General features: G+C 43.6%; 1 protein-coding gene across 1 annotated transcript; it reads right to left on the minus strand.

Moving 5' to 3' along the window:
- Positions 1-2,379: 2,379 nt before the first annotated feature.
- Positions 2,380-15,447, minus strand: LOC138955405 (peroxisome proliferator-activated receptor delta-like; the record flags this gene model as incomplete). The annotated part of the gene is given in 7 exon segments (XM_070327017.1): positions 2,380-3,715; positions 4,545-4,776; positions 5,907-6,181; positions 8,490-8,636; positions 11,326-11,477; positions 14,054-14,327; positions 15,190-15,447. Coding segments are annotated over 7 exon segments (1,464 nt in total). The 3' UTR covers positions 2,380-3,502.
- Positions 15,448-18,042: the final 2,595 nt, after the last annotated feature.

Here is an 18,042-nt window from a genome sequence, read left to right on the forward strand (position 1 = left end):
ACTCTCATGTCAAATTTCATAAAGATCGGTCCAGTAGTTTACTCTCAATCGCTCTACACACACACACGCACACACACACACACACACTCACACACACACACACAGACACACATACACCACGACCCTCGTCTCGATTCCCCCTCTATGTTAAACATTTAGTCAAAACTTGACTAAATGTAAAAAGAAAAAAAAAATTCAAAAAAATGGGATAGCGGCGAAACGGGATTGCGCCAAAATGGGATGCGGGAGTAAAATGACGCTTGGCTTGTTAAATGTCGCCAAAATGGGACGGCGGCAAAACGGGATTGCACGTAAATGGGATATTGCGCGAATTATAAACGAAGGAGTAGGCCCTAAGTTTCTCGTACGAGATGTTTACTGGGAGTAAATATTTGGGGAGTAAAAATTTAGTTCCTTGTGAGTTCTTTTTTCGTACAAGATTTTTACTGGAAGTTTACTCCGTCCGAGTCAATTTTTCGTGGAGTAAAAATTTTGTGTTACACCGGTTCATGACCGTTGTGGTAACGAGCGCACATTGTTGTCTCTATATATTGTGTTCCTACGAATCGAAAGTACGATCACCAAGCCCTTCTGTCATTGAAGGCAACGTTCGATATTTCCGTCTGTCAGCGTTGCCAATTAACGTTCGACAGATTTTACTGCTGTTACTCACAAACTTTCAATTTACACAATGAAATGCCAATAACATGTACACACAAGAATGGGAGACGAAGGGAAAACCTACTAGCGATTGAAATTATGCAAACGAACTCACAAATCCCTCACTTTCCGAATGCAAACGCTGCAAATCCGTATGCGTGCGTCGCTGTGCCGAACGTTGGGTTGACGAACGTTGCTGACAGACGCAACAAAACTTGATCAAAAGGCACTAAAAACGATTAAATGTTTTACTCACTGGGTATCGCATTCCTCTTTTTCTTCCTGCAGACGATATGAAGCGGTTGAAACGTCGTTTCCGATTAAAGGCTCGGTTATTTCCGTTAAAAACGAAGTTTGCCGAACGTGTGATTCAGTCCACAGACACCGGTCGGATCACAACAAAAATGTTCATTCTTTGCGATTTTGTGATACTGTTGATGATACACCTGCTTTCCAGTGAAGAACATCAATAAAATGATGTTCACAAGCAAGAATAACAGACAAAAGCACGCGATGTGTAAAATTAGGCTTTGCTTTGCAAACAAAGCACGTGTTTTTTTTACTGACAGACACTTTCGGTGGTGATTGAAAATTTTTCCAGAAACGGTTTTATGCTCCCATTTGATATTGTTTCCCTATTTTCTCTAGTCAGAGACTAACCTTGTGTATTAATTGAATTAATAACCCCATTATCATAAGTTTTGTGTGTTATTTTTGTGTCTGTTGAATCACACTTTGAGATGGGGTCATGTGACAGAAGGAAATGGTGTCTGTCAGGATTCACACGTTCGCTTCGAAAAACGCGCTCAAATAATTGCTCAAACACAAACATTTTAGCTTTTATTTATTTTTTTGTATTGCAAATACCATACTTACTCATGCCAAGCAGAAAAAATGATGAAAATCAACACAGTAAGCAAGTAATTTGAAGGCAAAGTTTACACACATCAAAGAGTCTGATTACCGTGAAACCTGCCTCCAGAGCGACCACCAAAGGGACTGACCGAAAGCGGTCGTTCGAGCCAGGTGGTCACAACAACAAAATTCATTATATTGCAAAAATATTGTCGGAGATCCAGTGAGATGGTCGTTGTGGGCAGGTGGACGTTACCGAGAGGTGGTCGCCAGGGTAGGTTCCACTGTACCCCATCACGTATCTCTCTAGGCTTTACCATCAAATAAGAGCAACCTTCCAATTGAGGACATAACCAAACTCAACAACCTGACCGACGTTTCTCAGCGGCGAGTAGAAGGAGTGTCACTGTAAAGTGTCTCAACTATAACCAGCTTTTGTCCAGTGTAAGTTGCACCGGTGTCATGTGTCCCCTGCAAATTGACCAGCTCTTTGTCCAGTGTAAGTTGCACCGGTGTCATGTGTCCCCTGCAAATTGACCAGCTCTTTGAACAAATACTATGACATTCAAACAACTTCAGGCACAATTGTCCAAGTTACAAGATCTGACATTTTGACTCCATGTTAGAGGTGCCCTGTAAAAGTCAGCAACTCTTTGAGCACAGGAGCGACTGCGATTTCTGTCACGTTATAAAAATGCATGAGGCAGTGACGTGTGTGTGTGTGCGTGTGTGTGCGCGTGCGCGTGTGTGTGTGTGTGTGTGTGTGTGTGTGTGTGTGTGTGTGTGTGTGTGTGTGTGTGTGTGCGTGCGTGTGTGTGTGTGTGTGTGAGTGTGTGTGTGACTTGAGGCGAGGAAGCCGGAAGCTTGAGTGTATACTGCTAGTTTTAGTGAATGTATTTTTATACTTATGCTGTCCAGTGTTGTTTTTAAATTAATGTTGTTGATCAGTTTGTATAAATGATGCGTATGTTGGTGTATATGGCTGGATTGAAATGTTTCTTACCCGCAATGTCATCACATATTCCCAACCTTGGGCAATTAAAGATTCTGTATTCTGTATTCTGTATGCATTTGTCGAAATCATCGATAAAAGCTGCCCTTAATTAAGCCCCAAGTTGATTTCTTGAAGACTTCGCACAATTGTTTTACGAAGACGAAGGATGAGACGAAGATGCATCACAGTACAGAAAGTAGAAACCCGAAATGTTTGTGAGTTCACGGCATCGACCAATGAGCGTGCACCATACAAAAATCAACTTCTTTCAAGTGCTGTCATTGGCTTACAAAATAAGCTTCTCGCGCGTTCACATCGCCAGCGAGATTGTATTTGCAGAACCAAGATGGCGGACCAGCGTCTGCTAAAAGCTGTCTGCTTCAAGGGTTTGTCCGTTGTTGACAAGTAACGAACCCAATCGGGACCAAAAAAGGGTGTCCGCGTCCGCGCCTTTGAGGTGTTCGCTCTTTTAAGGTGTTTTTGAGAGTAAAATACATCCGTCCTCACTTGAATTGTCCGTTATGCTAAGGTGTCCGCCGACATAAGGGTCCGCTAGATGCAGGTTTTACTGTACCAAACATTCAGTGGCAGAGCTCCGTGCCAGAAGTCCCCTGAAAATTCACAACAGCTACAGTCACTAGAGACCACTGTTTGAGCGTTTGACGTCACCTATCCCCGTTAAGAGTGACAATGTTCTCGTATATAACTGTCACTTTACAATTTGACACCTACTCTTAACATTTGTCCAAATCATCGGTAACACCTATTGTCTCGATGCCAGAAGCCCTCTTGCAAAATGTCAACAGCAAACGGTCACTCTCGCCCATTCCATGGCTGTGTGACGTCACGTATCCCCTTGCAAAGTGACCAGTTCCGGTATATAATTGTCACTTAACAACTTGACAACTACTCTCAGCATGTGTCATCGGTAACGGTCTCCATGCCAGAAGTCCTCTTGCAAAATGTCAACAGCTAGCAGTCACTAGTGCCAAGTCACGTATCCCCTGGGAAAGTGACCAGTTCCCGTAGCACGGGGTGGGTGTCCAGAGCCTCCCTGAAGAGTGCGCGCTGGTAGGAGGAGATGCGAGACAGCTGAGACATGTCTCTGAGATTGACCACACACCCCATGGAGGCCGCCACCACCCCCCGCTGCTCCTCCTCCTGTCGCCGTCTGACCAGCCTCAGGTACACCTGCATCAGTCTCACCTGTAAGACAACGAACGAACGAACGAACGACCTTTATTACTCAAGGATGGCGCCGAGTCTTACAATCTGTCCCTGCTAAAACTAAGGCAAAATGATGGAGACAACAGGGATGCGTTTGTGTGTGTGACAAATGGAGAGAGGGTGAGAATAAGTGAGAGAGAGAGAGAGAGAGAGAGAGAGAGAGTGAGAGAGAGTGAGAGAGAGAGAGATGAGAGAGAGAGAGATAGAGAGAGAGAGGGGGAAAGAGGGAGAGAGAGAGTGAGAGAGAGAGAGAGTGAGTGAGAGAGAGAGGGAGAGAGAGAGTGAGAGAGAGAAAGGGAGAGAGAGAGAGAGTGAGAGGGAGAGAGAGAGTGAGAGAGAGAGAGAGGGAGAGAGAGAGAGAGAGAGAGAGAGAGAGAGAGAGAGTGAGAGAGAGAGTGAGAGAGAGAGAGAGAGAGAGAGAGAGAGAGAGAGAGAGAGAGAGAGAGAGAAGAGAAAAGAGAGTGTCTGTGGATATTTGAGAGAGAGGAGGAGGAGAGTGGGCTGGGGGTGTCAGAGAAGGAGAGAGTGTGTGTGTGTGTGTGTGTGTGTGTGTGTGTCTGTGTGTGTGTGTGTGTGTGCGCGTGTGTGTGTGTGTGTGTGTGGGGGTGTGGGTGTGTGTGTGTGTTACAATATGCATACATTGCAAAAAACAGCGAGAAAAAACAATCAGCGTATGTTACAGAGAGAGAGACAGACAGACAGACAGACAGACAGACAGACAGACAGACACAGAGAGAAACACAGGCAGACAGACAGACAGACAGACAGAGAAAGACAGAGAGCGATGTCAAAGTACAATCATCATTACCTGAAGAGCCTCCGCCTTGCCGGGATCCTCGAGAGCGCATCGGTCAGAGGCCGTGAGACAGAGCGTCTTGAGCACGACGGTCTCGGGAGGGGAGAGACGGAGCGCCTTGAGCTTGTCGGCCATGTCGAACTCGTAGGTGGCGAACTCTTGGCCCATGCGGTGCCTGTAGTCCATCTCTGTCCAGGCCGTGCCGTTCGGGGCCACGAAGGTCCTGTGCTCAGAGTTGAAACCTCTGTAGAGATGTGGAAAACCAATTTTAATCATGTAGGGCCTATGCTAGGTCGTAAATGACAAAAGTATGGCCCTGGCTAGAACCGCTACTGAAAAATCGTTACAGTCGCATAAGAAAGAATTAAGGCACGTAATACCACACCGTTTTGCAATCACGAAGGTCCTTTGCTCAGAGTTGAAACCTCAATAGATCACGTGCAAAGCCACACAAGATTTAATGATATATTACGATCTCATTGATTACCATCATATTATATTACCATTATTACCATTGATTACCATCCCGAAGAAGTCAGCAACTGTGATTGGCTTTGAAGCTTTACCAAAACTGGTTTCTGGGTTGTTTTTTTGGGTTTTTTAAATTTAATAATGTATACTATATCGTAAATGACGAAAAGCATGCCCATGGCTGAAAACCCTTCACAATCCCGTAACAAAGACCGCAGTAGATGCCGCATCGTTTTGCATTAAAGTTCAAATTTAACTGTCTGGGAATACTCAGGGTTGTTGTTGTTGTTATGTTTCAAACCAAGGCATGATTGAGTGAAAATGTGAAAATGTTTACATGTGTTTTGAAATGTAATGATTAAAGTTAGACGCCACAAAACTCATTCAAGGGGACTTCCGAAACACAACCCCCTTAGATCTAGCTCTGCCCATTTAAAAGAACAACAATTTATCTCCCAAAACAAGAACCCATCATACCAAGTTCAAGTTCAGGTTTTATTGGTCCATAACCCATGGGGGCATTTTGAACAATAAATACAATCAATACAATCAATATATGCCAACGCAGTAAATAAAAAATAAAAATAAAAAATAAAAAAAAATAAAAAAAATTATGAAAAGCTGTTACAAATTCTATCAACAAAGTCCAAAATATTCTTTAGCAATTTCTTTTTCTTCGTAGCAAACAACTTTTTAAATTTAAGTGCATTAGGTTTTTTTCCAATAGTAAGGTGGTAACAACTCAGCTCTTTCTTCTTAGAAAAAATCACAGACAAATAAATAATGGAATTCATCACCTATGTCTTGTGATACACATTTGGTGCAAGTTCTTTCTGATCTCGGGATGTTAAGATAACGTTCTTTCTGTACAGGCAAATTGTTGTTTAATGTTCTAAACTATACCTATAAGAGCCAATGATCCAGAACTCTTCTCGTCCGTGTTTGAGCAGTGTGATCTGGTCTTTGACAGGCAGGTCGCTGAATCCAGGCACGCCCTTGGCGAACCTGACGTAGCCCGGCACGTGCTTCTCGATGCAGGTGGCGAAGAAATTGATGAGGTACTTCCGGTTGTCGACGTCTATGCCGGTGCGCCGGTAGATGTCGTTGTAGAGGTCGTCTGCTAGCACGTCATTGTGCAGGCCGAACGTTTCTCGCTTCAGTCGCTGCTCTTCAAACACCTGGGTGCAGAGTTATGCTGAGTGTTAGTTTGATTATACCTTGGGTGCAGAGTTATGCTGAGTGTTGGTTTGATAATACCTTGGGCGCAGAGTTATGCTGAGTGTTAGTTTGATTATACCTTGGGTGCAGAGTTATGCTGAGTGTTAGTTTGATTATACCTTGGGTGCAGAGTTATGCTGAGTGTTGGTTTGATAATACCTTGGGCGCAGAGTTATGCTGAGTGTTAGTTTGATAATACCTTGGGCGCAGAGTTATGCTGAGTGTTAGTTTGATTATACCTTGGGTGCAGAGTTATGCTGAGTGTTAGGTTAATTATACCTTGGAGAATGAGGAACATAATTATGAGGTTGCGGCGATACGACGAAACCCCGCTATGCCGGAAGACCCCCCAATTTAAGACTCTCTTCTTTGTAAGACCCTCCTTTCTCAAATGATCTGTTCATAGCCTCTGTAAATTTACATCCATTTTAAGACTCCCTTCATTTTAAGCTTATTTGTGACCCTCCACCACGGAATGAGTCGCATGTCACCTTTGCATGATTTTCATAATTTTACAATTTCCTAAAGAGTGTTTTATGCTCTATCCAGTGGTGAAAACCGTTTTAGAAAAGAGCGAACACTGTTCGAGTTATAAGCCTGTGACTAAGGTGACCCTCACACTGTTACCACAGTCCCCCCCGGACTTATAATTATTAAGCCTAGCGCAGAACCGCGCGAGGTGACATGCGACTCACCTTGGTGGAGTGTCACAATATGCAGATTTTGAAGGTCGTAAATGGGGGGTTCCGCTGTAATCCTTTTTTTGAGGCTGAAATGTACCTTGTTCATTTTAAAGTTTGTCTTTTTCTAAGGTGCCAGTTCCGCATAACTCTCACTTACTCGTGTTGCACATGCTGTATGCATTTAGATCGCTTACGTACCTTTGTTTCTCCAACCTGATTGGAGCGAAACATCACGGAGATAAGGCACACACAAAAAATAGTCTGTTTACGGTATCCCGACCGACCCTATTTTTTCGCGCGACCCTAGACTTTTTTTTGGCATTTGGGGGAGAAAAAAAATAAAAAATAAAAATCTTTGTTTTTTGGCAAAATAACTTAAAAATATGTTTTTTGGGGAAAAAAAAATTCCCGACCTACCGACCCTATTTTTTTTGGCCTATGTTACCGTAAACAGACTTCTTTTTGTGCGTGTCTAAAGTATGAAACTTGTTACAGGTATAGTATAATACACTTGTCCTGCTTGTGGTTGATAAAACATGAGCCTTTGTGTGCATGGTCAACTGTGAAAGGGTACGACTCAGTCTGTGTAGAAACCTATTACAGGTATACCCTTGGCCTGCTTTTACTGGATAATACATGAGCCTTTGTGTGCACACGTCTACTGTGAAACGGTACGACTCAGACTGTGTAGAAACCTATTACAGGTATACCCTTGGCCTGCTTTTACTGGATAATACATGAGCCTTTGTGTGCACACGTCTACTGTGAAACAGTACGACTCAGACTGTGTAGAAACCTAGTGGTACAGTGACCTTTACATACTTGCACGATATCTCACACACACGTGGAAGAAATAGATAAGCGTAACACAATTAGAAAACAAAGTTGCCCAAATCGTGTCATTCTGACTTTTTTTTTCTCCTTTACTAGGCAGCACCTAGTTTGTTTGTTTGTTTGTTTGCTTAACGCCCAGCCGACCACGAAGGGCCATATAAGGGCGGTGCTGCTTTGACATTTAACGTGCGCCACACACAAGACAGAAGTCGCAGCACAGGCTTCATGTCTCACCCAGTCACATTATTCTGACACCGGACCAACCAGTCCTAGCACTAACCCCATAATGCCAGACGCCAGGCGGAGCAGCCACTAGATTGCCAATTTTAAAGTCTTAGGTATGACCCGGCCGGGGTTCGAACCCACAACCTCCCGATCATGGGGCGGACGCCTTACCACTAGGCCAACCGTGCCGGTCCAGCACCTAGTCCCTCAACCCGCCAACCACCCACACCCCTACAATCCCCCCCCACCCTCCCCGCCATCAAAAACGCTCCCCCTTCCCACCCCGCGTCTCCCGTTATGTCCGAACCTTTATGATTAATTTTCATATAGTTTCTCAGATAATAAAATGAACGGGAACGTTTGGAAAACAGACCCAAAAACAAGGAGACTGCCAACGTTCCAATTTTCAAAATCAAAAAAAACAAGAAAGGTAAGTTGTTGGAACGTTTGTTATTTTCATTTGGCCTAATAAAAGGATAGTCGCACCGGATTTTAAAGCAAAAGCTACACAAAAACAAAGACTGACCTTTGTGTGCTTGTGAGCGATGACGTGTTCAGAGACGTAAGTGTTGGTCAGCACGTGGTTGTCCATCTTGAGCAGCTGCTGGACGATACTGTCCACCTCCTCGTCGCTGACCGCACAGCCACTGGCCTTGGCCTTCATCTGTAGAACCTACAGTATACAAGTTTAAGAACAAGATAACAGTGAAACTGTACTCACCAGTACCAGAAACACGAACTGTAAACATGGACCGGTTTTGACGATTGTCTTCGTCAGCAAATACAATACTACTACAAGAAGAAGTATAGAAGTTAATTGTTAATACAGTGGTACCTGTGATGAAAGGACACCCTTCGGGCCAGCCACAAATGTCCTTACATTGCAGGTGGCCTGTCACGACAGCTTAGTGTGTGTGTTTGTGTGTGTGTGTGTGTGTGTGTAATTTATTTTTTATTTTTTATTTTTTTTTTTTTTTGGGGGGGGGGGTTGCTTGTTTGTATATTGTTTTTACCATTTGAAACAGGGTCGGTTTGACTTCTTATTCTTCGTCGTTTTCATCTTCTGCATGATTGCTTATTCCGGACTGAATTGTCTGTGGATTTGAGCTTCACGAGTGTGGAGTCAGCTCGGGTAATGCAGGCGATTGTTTACAGTGAAACGTACGTATTTCACAGTTTGATGTCATGCAGGCGATTGTTTACAGTGAAACGTACGTATTTCACAGTTTGATGTCATGCAGGCGATTGTTTACAGTGAAACGTACGTATTTCACAGTTTGATGTCATGCAGGCGATTGTTTACAGTGAAACGTACGTATTTCACAGTTTGATGTCATGGAGGTGATTGTTTACAGTGAAACGTACGTATTTCACAGTTTGATGTCATGCAGGCGATTGTTTACAGTGAAACGTACGTGTTTCACAGTTTGATGTCATGCAGGCGATTGTTTACAGTGAAACGTACGTGTTTCACAGTTTGATGTCATGCAGGCTTCTGAAGCTGACTTTCTGTGGGGTCAAAGGTCACACTCACGTGCTGTGAAGGTTTCTTGGCGTGCATTTGGTACTTGTAGGTACTTTGCCTTCTTTCCCGATCTTTTTTTGTTATCCATCACCGACCTCCTCCCCTCCCCTCCCCTCCCTCTGTGTGTATTACATACAGTGGTCGCCGGTTAATATGACCACTTTGGGACCGGGATAAAATGGTCATAATAAGCGGCTGGTCATATTAACCGATGTTAGAGAAAACGACTTAAAAAAATTCGCAAAACGAAACTTTTTTTTAAAATTAATAATTGTAAGAAAATGTAACTTGTTGGCAACAAACACAAAATTAAATATGTGTACTGTACATTGTAGCCATTATAGATGACGTCCGTTCAAAAGAAATTGAAATGGAATGAAAAGTAAATGGAAGAAACGGCATATACACGTCCAAATGTTCACTTAGGGGCCTGGAAAAAATCACGGATGTTGGTCTGTGTGTTGGTGCTAGACCAGAGGAGATCCTTCACTTCATTGTCAAAGGCTCCAAACTTCTCCATGTAGTAGCCGCGACTTTGAAGTCCAGACCTCAGTTTCTCCATTAGCGCTCTCATTTCAGGAGCTGTTGGAAGTGGGGGTGGGGGTTCCTCTTCGTCATCACTTTCAGGTTCTGTCTCGGTCTCTTCCACATCTTTGTCTTTTCCATGTCGTAGGCGCTTTCGTTGCGGTGAATCCTGCGTTGCGCACTCCTTCCTCACGCTGTCTTCATTCTTGAGAATGTTTGTCAAAAATCCTCTGTTGAAGCCCAACTGTGCAGCACTCTCACGCATACTACAGGATGGTAGAGCTTTAAATTTGTCAATAAGTTCTAGCTTTTCCTCGGCTGTCCGATCTTGGCGTTTTCGTTTCGACATTGTTTCCTCTTGAATCAGACTAAACGATTGGTTGGCTCGTGCTCTGTTCGTAATCACTTTAGATTTATTCACGGGAAATAATGAAAAGATCGCACGCTTTTTTGCCTTTTTTATGACGCTCAGTCTCGGGGAAAAAAAGAGAGAGAATAATGATCGCGACATTGGAGATCACTGAGCACTGATCACTGATCACTTTAGTTTCATTCACGAAAAAGAAAGAAAATATCGCACGCATTTTTGCCTTTTTCAAAAAATTGTATGTATTTTTCCCCCCAAGTGATTTCAAACTGAAAAAGATGTGAACTCGTTGCCATTTTCTCGAAACAATGTGGCCATATTAAGCGGCGTTGTGGTCATATTAAGCGGCTTTTTCTAATACATAACAAAGAAGGACAATTCCGGACCGGGTAAAATTGGTCATAATACGCGGCTGGTCATATTAACCGCGGTCATATTAACCGGCGACCACTGTACCTACCAGTCTGCCCTTTTTAATCTCTCTCTCTCTCTCTCTCTCTCTCTCTCTCTCTCTCTCTCTCTCTCTCTCTCTCTCTCTCTCTCTCTCTCTCTCTCTCTCTCTCTCTCTCCTCTATCTAGGGCTGGATGTAAACAAGCATATATTCTTGCTCATATCTAATACCCTCGATGATAAAGATTTTGTCATGTCTTGTTCTCTCTCTCTCTCTCTCTCTCTCTCTCTCTCTCTCTCTCTCTCTCTCTCTCTCTCTCTCTCTCTCTCTCTCTCTCTCTCTCTCTCTCCCCCCCTCTCTCTCTCTCTCTCCTCTATCTAGGGCTGGATGTAAACAAGCATATATTCTTGCTCATATCTAATACCCTCGATGATAAAGATTTTGTCATGTCTTGTTCTCTCTCTCTCTCTCTCTCTCTCTCTCTCTCTCTCTCTCTCTCTCTCTCTCTCTCTCTCTCTCTCTCTCTCTCTCTCTCTCTCTCTCTCTGACCCACCTCTAGGGTATCCTGTGTACGCTTGGTGTGGGTGTAGCGACCGGGTTTGATGGCCTCTGGACACATGCCCAAGGAAAGACAACGCCTGTAGCGACAGAAGCCACAGATTTTGCGTGGGTTACCGCCCTTGATGACACAGTTTTCTCCCCCTCCTGCAACAATTCAACAGATAAAGATGGTCTGAAAAAGATAAGAAATGGTATGTCCCAAATAGATTCAGTTGTCTGTGAGGACGTAAAGAATCACCAGACGAGAATGTTTTCATCGTCTTTCTACGCTTTTGTGCAATTAATTGTACAGTGGAGCAACACTTAGAAGACATTCACAAATCTCGGAAAATCAATCAGTCAATCAATCAATATGAGGCTTATATCGCGCGTATTCGGTGGGTACAGTTCTAAGCGCAGGGATTTTTTATTTTTTATTTTTATTTTTTATTTTATGCAATATATATCGCGCACATATTCAAGGCGCAGGGATTTATTTATGCCGTGTGAGATGGAACTTTTTTACACAATACATCACGCATTCACATCGGCCAGCAGATCGCAACCATTTCGGCGCATATCCTACTTTTCACGGCCTATTATTCCAAGTCACACGGGTATTTTGGTGGACATTTTTATCTATGCCTATATAATTTTGCCAGGAAAGACCGTTTTGTCAATCGTGGGATCTTTAACGTGCACACCCCAATGTAGTGTACAAAGGAGGGAGACTTGAAATGGGGGTGAATGACAGAGGTTGTGAACAAAAAGTCCGAGAAAATCAGGTCTTAAAAGGGAGGTAATCTTAAATAAAAGGGAGGTAATCTTAAATAAAAGGGAGGTAATCTTAAATAAAAAGGGAGGTAATCTTAAATAAAAGGGAGGTAATCTTAAATAAAAGGGAGGTAATCTTAAATAAAAAGGGAGGTTGCACTGTATCAGGCACAAAACGAAAGAAAATGTTTGATTCCCATGGCAGAACAAAAGAAGTTTAATTGGTCTGTTGCTTTTTCTTTTTGTCTTTTACATTGAAGTTAGTTTTTATTTACCCAATCACATGTGACCCTTTAATGGTCGGAACTCGTGCAAGCTGTGCCTCCTTCATGTCTGAGAAGAGTACATTTTTGTACAAGGTCAGCAAAATCGAGCTGGCCAATTGTCTTTTTTTTTTTTTTTTGGGGGGGGGGGGGGGGGGGTAAAAAAAAACGATCCAGGGGCAAGGTAAAAACTAGAGTCGGTCGTGGAATCAGAAACATTGATTTTGTTCTTGGCCTTATGACTTTTTTTAGCTTTTTCTGAATTAATTTCGTAACTTTGTGTGTGTCCGTCTGTCTCTGTCTCTCTGTCTCTGTCTCTCTGTCTCTGTCTCTGTCTCTCTCTCTCTCTCTCTTATTTCTCTCTCTCTCTCTTTATTCCTCCCTCTCCTCCTCTGTCCCCTCCCCCTCCCCAACTCTCTTTGCCCCCCCCCCCTTTCAACCATTGTTAGCCCTAATAAAACATCAATCATTGAATATGCACCGGCCACTGGGAGACGACAAATGAGAACGGAGCCCCGATAAGCTTCCCAAAACGTGTACCGCAAGTGAAGTTAAGTCGTAGCGCAAAGCTGACCTACTGGCATAGAAAGCAAAACTAAGTGCTATCATCTACAGTCACATCCCTTTTCTCGTCTCTCTATCTGTCTGTTTCTCTGTCTGTCTTTCTGTCTGTCTTTCTGTCTGTCTGTCTGAGAGAGAAATTCAAGTTTTACGCCCTCACGGCAAAAGCTGTCAGCGTGAGTTCGATCCCAGGTTCGGCGGAAATTTATTTCAGAGTCAACTTTGTGTGCAGACTCTCTTCGGTGTCCGAACTCCCCCCCGTGTACACTACATTGGGTGTGCACGTTAAAGATCCCACGATTGACAAAAGGGTCTTTCCTGGCAAAATTGCTTAGGCACAGTTAATAATTGTCTACCTATACCCGTGTGACTTGGAATAATAGGCCGTGAAAGGTAAATATGCGCCGAAATGGCTGCAATTACTGGCCGTATAAAATTTCATCTCACACGGCATCACTGCAGAGCGCCTAGAACTGTACCCATGGAATATGCGCGATATAAGCGTCATTGATTGATTGAAAAGCCAATAGGGGCATGATCCCGGGTGTTACCCCGACTTTAGATGACATACGCAGGTGTATGCGTGTTTAGGTTGTAGTCAGCCATGTGCAGTTATGGCAGAATGACTGACGTCTTTAACGTGCCACTGTGGTGGAGATACGGGGCTGGGACATGAATACCGTCACGAAAGACTGTCTGTCTGTCTGTCGTTTTAGTACAAGCGCACTGCATATATTCTAGTTCCGCTTCTTCCCCTTCCAAATAATCCTAAATTGTTCTTGAGAGGGACATTTGTCCGTGGAATAGTCATTGATTTGTATCATTAACATCTGTCTATGGTATTCCCAATGAATATTTTTCACAATGGCCAAAGTCCGTGGCATAGTCACTTTTATCATCACTGTCCCAATGTAGTCTTATATTACAACACTACGAAAGCCTTGTCTAAATGTAGCGTTTGCAAAAGGGACAGGTTATAAGTCTAGGCTTTGTCTAAACAAACTTATTCTTTTTCTTGATAAAGTTCAGTTTTAGTTTCAGTTTCTTCTCACCCCCACATTTCTTCATCAATATGTTGAGTCTCTCTCATTTCCATGTCCCACCCTCGTGTCAAACTATTAATCTCCACTCCTACTCACTCACCTCTACAGCGATGAGGCCGATGACTTTTCAGCGTCCGTCGGTAAAATCCTTTGCACGCCTCACAGGAGTTCACGCCGTAGTGAAAACCCGAAGCTGGATCTCCGCAGATCCGACAAGGGGGTAGGGTCTTCGGTATCTGGCGTGGACTCTTCTTCACACCCGGGGTGGATGGGGTGGAGAGGGTGATGAGGGCGTTGGGTGGTGGAGAATGGTCGGGAGAGCTTGGGGTGTTTGGCCACCCGTCAGAGGTGGAATCTGGGTGTAGATACGACAGCTGAAACACCAACAAAGTGTTTAAATCATTGTGCACAAAAGAAACGCAATGAGTACTGAAAGCTCAACTTTCTAATAAAGCAATATAATTAACAGATTTTAGTGGCTAAGAACGAAAAATCTATTCTAGCAAACCTCGTTACTCCTGAACACATTGTCAGTATGACAATAAAGGAAAAATGGATCGATTTTTGATGTACATGTATAATGCATTGTGTTTAATGACTAAAACTTAATTCAAGCCATGAAAGGAAATACAGCAAATTCTAAACTTTGCCCATTAGTCTGCGTTGGAGACACAGCATCCATACTTTCTTTTATGATAAGGCCAAAAAAAAAATTGTCTGTTTCTGGTCACCCGACCGACCCTAAATTTCGGCGCCGACCCTAAACTTTTTTTTTCCAAACTCAAATTTTTTTAATATTTTTTTTGGTGGTAAAGGACAGGGTGAGAAAATGAACAACAAAAACGTGTGAAAACGAAAGTCCGCTGACGATTTGTAAATGTGTTGAGTGTCTTGTCTCTATGTATAGTGAATCCAGTCTCTTTGCGCGATTTTTAAAGTTAGTTTTATTGGTCTACATTTGGGGTAAAAAAAAAAAATTTAAAAAAAAATTAAAAAAATCCCGACCTACCGACCCTATTTTTTTTAGCCATGTTACCAGAAACAGACAATTTTTTTTTTTGGCCTAAACATCTAGCATGATGGAATCGTGATTTGCAAAATAAGAACGCCATGACTGGACTTCGCAGATTGAGTCCAGCTCATCATTTTCTTGACCGTACCCTGACACTCAGGTACACAAAAAAGGTACATGTTTTCGTTATTAAGCTTACTTGAAATGAATTCAAAACAACTCACATCTGAAACGTTGTCATTGTACACGTAGCCACAATCCGCATCATTAGAATCTTCTGCTTCTGATATCACTTTGACGTCTTGTGTGCTTGCGTCATTTCCGGTTTCTCCGCAGATGAGCAAATAACTTCCGAATATGCTGAGATCGCCTGTAGTACTGTCCCCTTCCCACATGTTTGTCTTCCTTTAATTTTTCTTCTCTCTAAATGTCAGTTTCTAATCAGCTACCAGGTGGCGACTGAAGCTGGTCAGACACGAACTCTTAGCTACAAATGAAAGAGAAATGTCAAATGAATTATTGACAAGGAGCTTGAGAGAGAGAGAGAGAGAGAGAGAGAGAGAGAGAGAGAGAGAGAGAGAGAGAGAGAGAGAGAGAGGGGAGGGGGGAAGAGAGAGAGAGAGAGAGGGGGGGGAGAAAAAGAGAGAGAAGGAGAGAGAGAGACAGAGAGAGACAGAGGGAAGGAAGAAGAGTTGAGACAGAGAGATTTAGAGACAAAGTAAGAGACCGAGAGAAACAAAGAGAGACGGAGAGAGAGGGGGGGGGGGAGAGAGTGGGAGAAAGAGAGAGAGGGAGAAAGACGGGGGGAGGGAGGGAGAGGTGGTTTTTTTTTTAACCTTTACAAGCTGGGAGAGAAAGCGAGACATTGGGAAAGGGAGACAGAGAGAAAGAGGGACAAAACGCGAGAGAACGAGAGAGAGAGGGGGGAGAGGGAGACAGACAGACAGACAGACAGACAGACAGACACAAAGAGAGGCAGAGAGAGTCTAGACGTGAAGAATGGGGAGGTAGGAAGTTTAAGCTGGAAGTAAAAGGAACAAAAAACGGTAGATACATTATTGACAAAGGAGTTTACAGACGATCAGATGTAAAGACACGGACAAAAACTGTGCGCTGAAAGAGGAATTAGTGCAAAACAGCGCGCGATCATGCGATCATGCATTTTCAATCTGTCAATCTGACTCAACGTGGAGGAGTGCAGAAAAGAGGTGTCGAGCGATGAAAGGTCTCAAAGGGGGACATTTCGGAGTCAGGAAGTGGGTGTACATGATACTTCAACTTGTGTCATTTACAAATCCTCACATTTGTCATTGAATCTCATTTTCCCAAATTCGAAGGCATCGCTTACTTTAACCAGACAAAACAAACCCTCTTCATCTTTATCTTCAAACAAATCAATATTTGTCTGCTGTGTGCCAAGCCAATTTTCTGTTGTTTCTTTATCGGCGTTGCGACTAGTTTAAACACAAACCACAGGAACGACCAGTTCTCCTGAAGCCTTTTCCATAGCGCGATCAATTTAAGAGCAATGTTCTTCAAGAAATACTCTTGTTTCGCTTCGTGTTCTTTCGTTTAACCTTGATGCAATATTTTTTTTAACAACTTGAAAATATTGAATTTTAGATCTCGGTTTAAGTGTAATGAAGATAGTCCCAGATCCGAGACAGTTTTGACATTGTGTTGGGCATATGGATATAATGGCTACTTTTGTGTATGGTGTTTGAGATACAAGTTAACGATCAAACAATCTTTCTCTCACTTTTTTCGCAAGGCGTGGGGATAAATACCGCCCTACTTTCTTTTTACATTCGTGTAGTCTCTTTCTGTCTGTCTGTCTGTCTGTCTGTCTCTCTGTCTCTCTCTCTCTCTCTCTCTCTCTCTCTCTCGCGCTCTCTCTCTCTCTCTCGCTCGCTCTCTCTCTCTCTCACTCCCCCTCTCTCTCTGTCTGTCTCTGTCTCTCTCTCTCCCTCTCTCTCTCCCTCTCTCTCTCTCGCTCTCTCTCGCTCTCACTCCCCCTCTCTCTCTCTCTCTCTCTCTCTCTCTCTCTCTCTCTCTCTCTCTCTCTCTCTCTCTCTCTCTCTCTCTCTCTCTCTCTCTCTCTCTCTCTCTCTCTGTCTCTCTTATTTACAGTCTCCATTTCCACGCAATAAATTCTTTAAGACTAGTACAGCATTCAGTCCCAAGATCCACGAACTCTTGAAAGTCTTATCTCTTCAATATTTAAACAAAAAAACTCGTGTATTTTTGGAATCACACAGCCCGGTAGCTCAGTTGGTAGAGCACTGGACTTGTGATCGAAAGGTCGCAGGTTCGAATTCGGGCCGGGACGGACACGGGTCAACTTTATGTGCAGACCCAGAGACGGAAGCCATGTCCCACCCCCGTGTCATCACAATGGCACGTAAAAGACCTTGGTCATTCTGCCATAAGTGCAGGTGGCTGAATACACCTAAACACGCAGACACCTGGGTAGCGCGACTCCGTTGCTGCTAGCTTTCCACTGGGAGGAAGCGACCCGAATTTCCCAGCGATGGGACAATAAAGTAATGAAAATGAAAAATGAAAAAATGAAAAAAAATGTATTAGTGTCTTTGTATACCAGGTTTTCTTGTGCATTAGCTGTCACGCGTGTTTGAGTGCATGCAGAGCGCGGAGCCTCGAGTGCCATTCAGAAGCCTCAAATAGACCAGCACACGAGATAATTGGGGGCGAGATGGGAGGGGCGAGATGGGAGGAGGCGAAATAGGAAGGGGCGAGTCGGGACGTCACAAGCTCACGTCCCTCAGAGAGAGTGAGAGAGAGAGAGAGAGAGAGAGAGAGAGAGAGAGAGAGAGAGAGAGAGAGAGACAGACAGACAGACAGACAGACAGACAGAGAGAGACACAGAGAGACACAGAGAGAGAGAGAGAGAGTGAGAGAGAGAGAGTGAGAGAGAGAGAGAGTGAGAGAGAGAGAGAGAGAGAGAGTGAGAGAGAGCGCGCGAGAGAGAGAAAGAGAGAGTGAGAGAGAGAGAGCGCGCGCGAGAGAGAGAGTGAGAGAGAGTGTGAGAGAGAGTGAGAGAGAGAGAGAGTAAGAGA

This window comes from Littorina saxatilis, unplaced genomic scaffold (assembly GCF_037325665.1).
Source record: "Littorina saxatilis isolate snail1 unplaced genomic scaffold, US_GU_Lsax_2.0 scaffold_1348, whole genome shotgun sequence".
Taxonomy (NCBI): Eukaryota; Metazoa; Mollusca; class Gastropoda; order Littorinimorpha; family Littorinidae; genus Littorina; species Littorina saxatilis.